Source organism: Carassius gibelio, chromosome A21 (assembly GCF_023724105.1).
Source record: "Carassius gibelio isolate Cgi1373 ecotype wild population from Czech Republic chromosome A21, carGib1.2-hapl.c, whole genome shotgun sequence".
NCBI lineage: Eukaryota > Metazoa > Chordata > Actinopteri > Cypriniformes > Cyprinidae > Carassius > Carassius gibelio.
The window spans coordinates 23,619,500-23,621,875 of record NC_068391.1 but is presented as its reverse complement, the minus strand read 5'-3'; the positions used below and the strand labels follow the sequence as shown (position 1 = coordinate 23,621,875).

Below are 2,376 nucleotides of genomic sequence, written 5' to 3'. Positions count from 1 at the left end.
CATCCAAGCTTACTACTTCGCCATGGAGGCCTTCGGGGAGGGGGGAGTAATGTCACAGTTATGGACTTCTGTTCTCCATGTAGTACCCTCTCTCCATTGACACGTACTGTCTCACAACCCTAAGCATTATAAATAATATTTTCAAACATTAATTAGAAATATTACATACATTTTTGCCATTATTTGGGGAGGAAAAAATATAGGTGGGTTCTTTTTAATTAGCAACACCAGCCATATTCAACGAAGTAGTTTACCATACTAGTGTAACCAATGTAACCAACCAAACCCACCAATCACAGCAGAAAGAGTTGTATATACATTTTCACTCTTGGGGTATGATGTCAAATCACACATCAAACGGCCAAGACATATAAACACAGAATCAAGCATGATGTGCTCCTGAACCTGATGATAGCACGGATAGCACAAAAAGAGGTTGCAACAGCTGCTGCATCTATAAATATCTTCTAGTCATCTACTTTGGTAAGCTAAGAATATTTCTAAACTAAATACAATTTGTATTATAAACCTGCATATTACTATTTATTACTATACTTTAAGTTAGTATGGATGAGAAAAGTATTAGCATTGCCAAAGAACTGACAACTAGTTGAAGACAGCATTCTTAAAAAAATAAAATAATAATAATAATAATAATAATAATAAAAATATTCCTGTTGTCACTCTATGTTTCTCTAGCTTTTGTTTTGGTCACAGATGGACAACCAGACATTCAGATACAGCATACTCTTAGTGGAAGGACTGAATATTACAACTCAATCCAGCTATTTCGCATTTGTCATCCTTTTGATGGCTTACATATTTATAATGGTATCTAACCTTTGGATTTTGATTCAGATCTCAGCAGAAAAAGGCTTACACCAGCCCATGTACATTATTTACTGCAACTTGCCACTCAAAGATGTTATAGGAACCACTGTTATTGTGCCTCGTTTGTTGAGGGATCTTGTAACAAACCCATCTGAACGCTACATCACATATGTGGAGTGTGTTTTTCAAGCTTTTTTTATACATATGAATGGGACAGCATGCCACACTATTCTAATGATTATGGCCTTCGACAGATATGTGGCCATATGCAATCCACTGCGATACACTGCTGTAATGAGCAATAATTTGGTGATTAAATTGTCAGCTGGAGCTTGGGGTACTGCATTAGTGATGGTGGGAATTTTGATCACCCTCAGTGTGCGCCTGTCCCACTGCAGATCTGTGATTCAAAACCACGTTTGCGATAATGCTTCACTATTTAAACTTTCTTGTGAAAATACAGTGATAAATAATGTATATGGATTATCTTTTACTGTAGTTTTATTAGTCTCTTCAATGGGAAGTGTAGTACTAACTTATCTCAGAATTGCAATTGTATGCTTAACCAGCAAGAACAAAGCAACAAACAAAAAAGCCATAAAAACATGCTGCACTCACTTGACACTTTACTCAGTTATGTTAGTCTCTGGATTTGTTTCAATTTTTCTCCACCGTTTTTCTGAATACTCTGACAATAGAAGAATAGCAGGTATAGTTTTCAGTGTTGTGCCACCAGGATTGAATCCCATAATATATGGTTTACAAGTCAAGGAAATTAGACAGAATTTGTTCAAGTTTTTAAAAAATAAAGTTAATTCTATGTGATTTTTGATTACATATTAACGAACAAAGAGATTTTTGTTGCAATTGGTGACTTTTGATGGTAAAAAAAATATTTCTGTTAACATTTGAGCATTGCTTATGTTTATCTGCTTGTGTAAAATTAATACCACTGAGAGAATGTTCAATATAGTTCAATATAATAATATAGCGAATATTATTCATATAGGGCAAAAAGCTTCATTAGCAAGTAGAAACTAATCCAAGGCTACTTAGACTGTATACATTTTATTAAACACATATTTACAGCTAAGTTGTTATTTGCAATATCTCAATGAAGAGTTTGAGGTATACTTAAAAAGCACTAGTAAAGTAGAAAAACAACAAATGTAGTTTAAGCTTTTCTATCTCTGCTACGTACATTGGGAACAAGAAAGGTGTGAGTAATTCAGTAACATGCAATCCTTTAGTTCAGCTTCTACACCATACTGCTAAAGAATGTATTAATTTATGATATAATCACAGTAATGACATAAGCAGAAACGTTGCATTTTAAATGGGAAATATATGACAATCTACATTTCTCTTACATTGTATAACATAATTTGTGTGAATAACCTAAAACATAATTGGTATATGGTATATCAGCTCACATCTTTGCGATAAAAGTAATAGAACTGTGAAACATTGTATGTGTAATAATTATAATTGTAACTTCTGAACAGGAATTTAAACGAGGAATTAAAAGTTTAACCCTACAAATCT

At 33.4% G+C, this 2,376-nt stretch overlaps 1 protein-coding gene across 1 annotated transcript; it reads left to right on the top strand.

Moving 5' to 3' along the window:
• Window positions 1-717: 717 nt before the first annotated feature.
• Window positions 718-1,656, top strand: LOC127941381 (olfactory receptor 7C1-like). Its single transcript, XM_052536383.1, has one exon. The coding sequence runs from the start codon at window positions 718-720 to the stop codon at window positions 1,654-1,656; it is 939 nt and encodes a 312-aa protein (XP_052392343.1).
• Window positions 1,657-2,376: the final 720 nt, after the last annotated feature.

What these genes read in the sequence shown, in the direction of transcription:
- LOC127941381 (XM_052536383.1), top strand. Translation starts at nt 718, where the DNA reads ATGGACAACCAGACATTCAGATACAGCATACTCTTAGTGGAAGGACTG.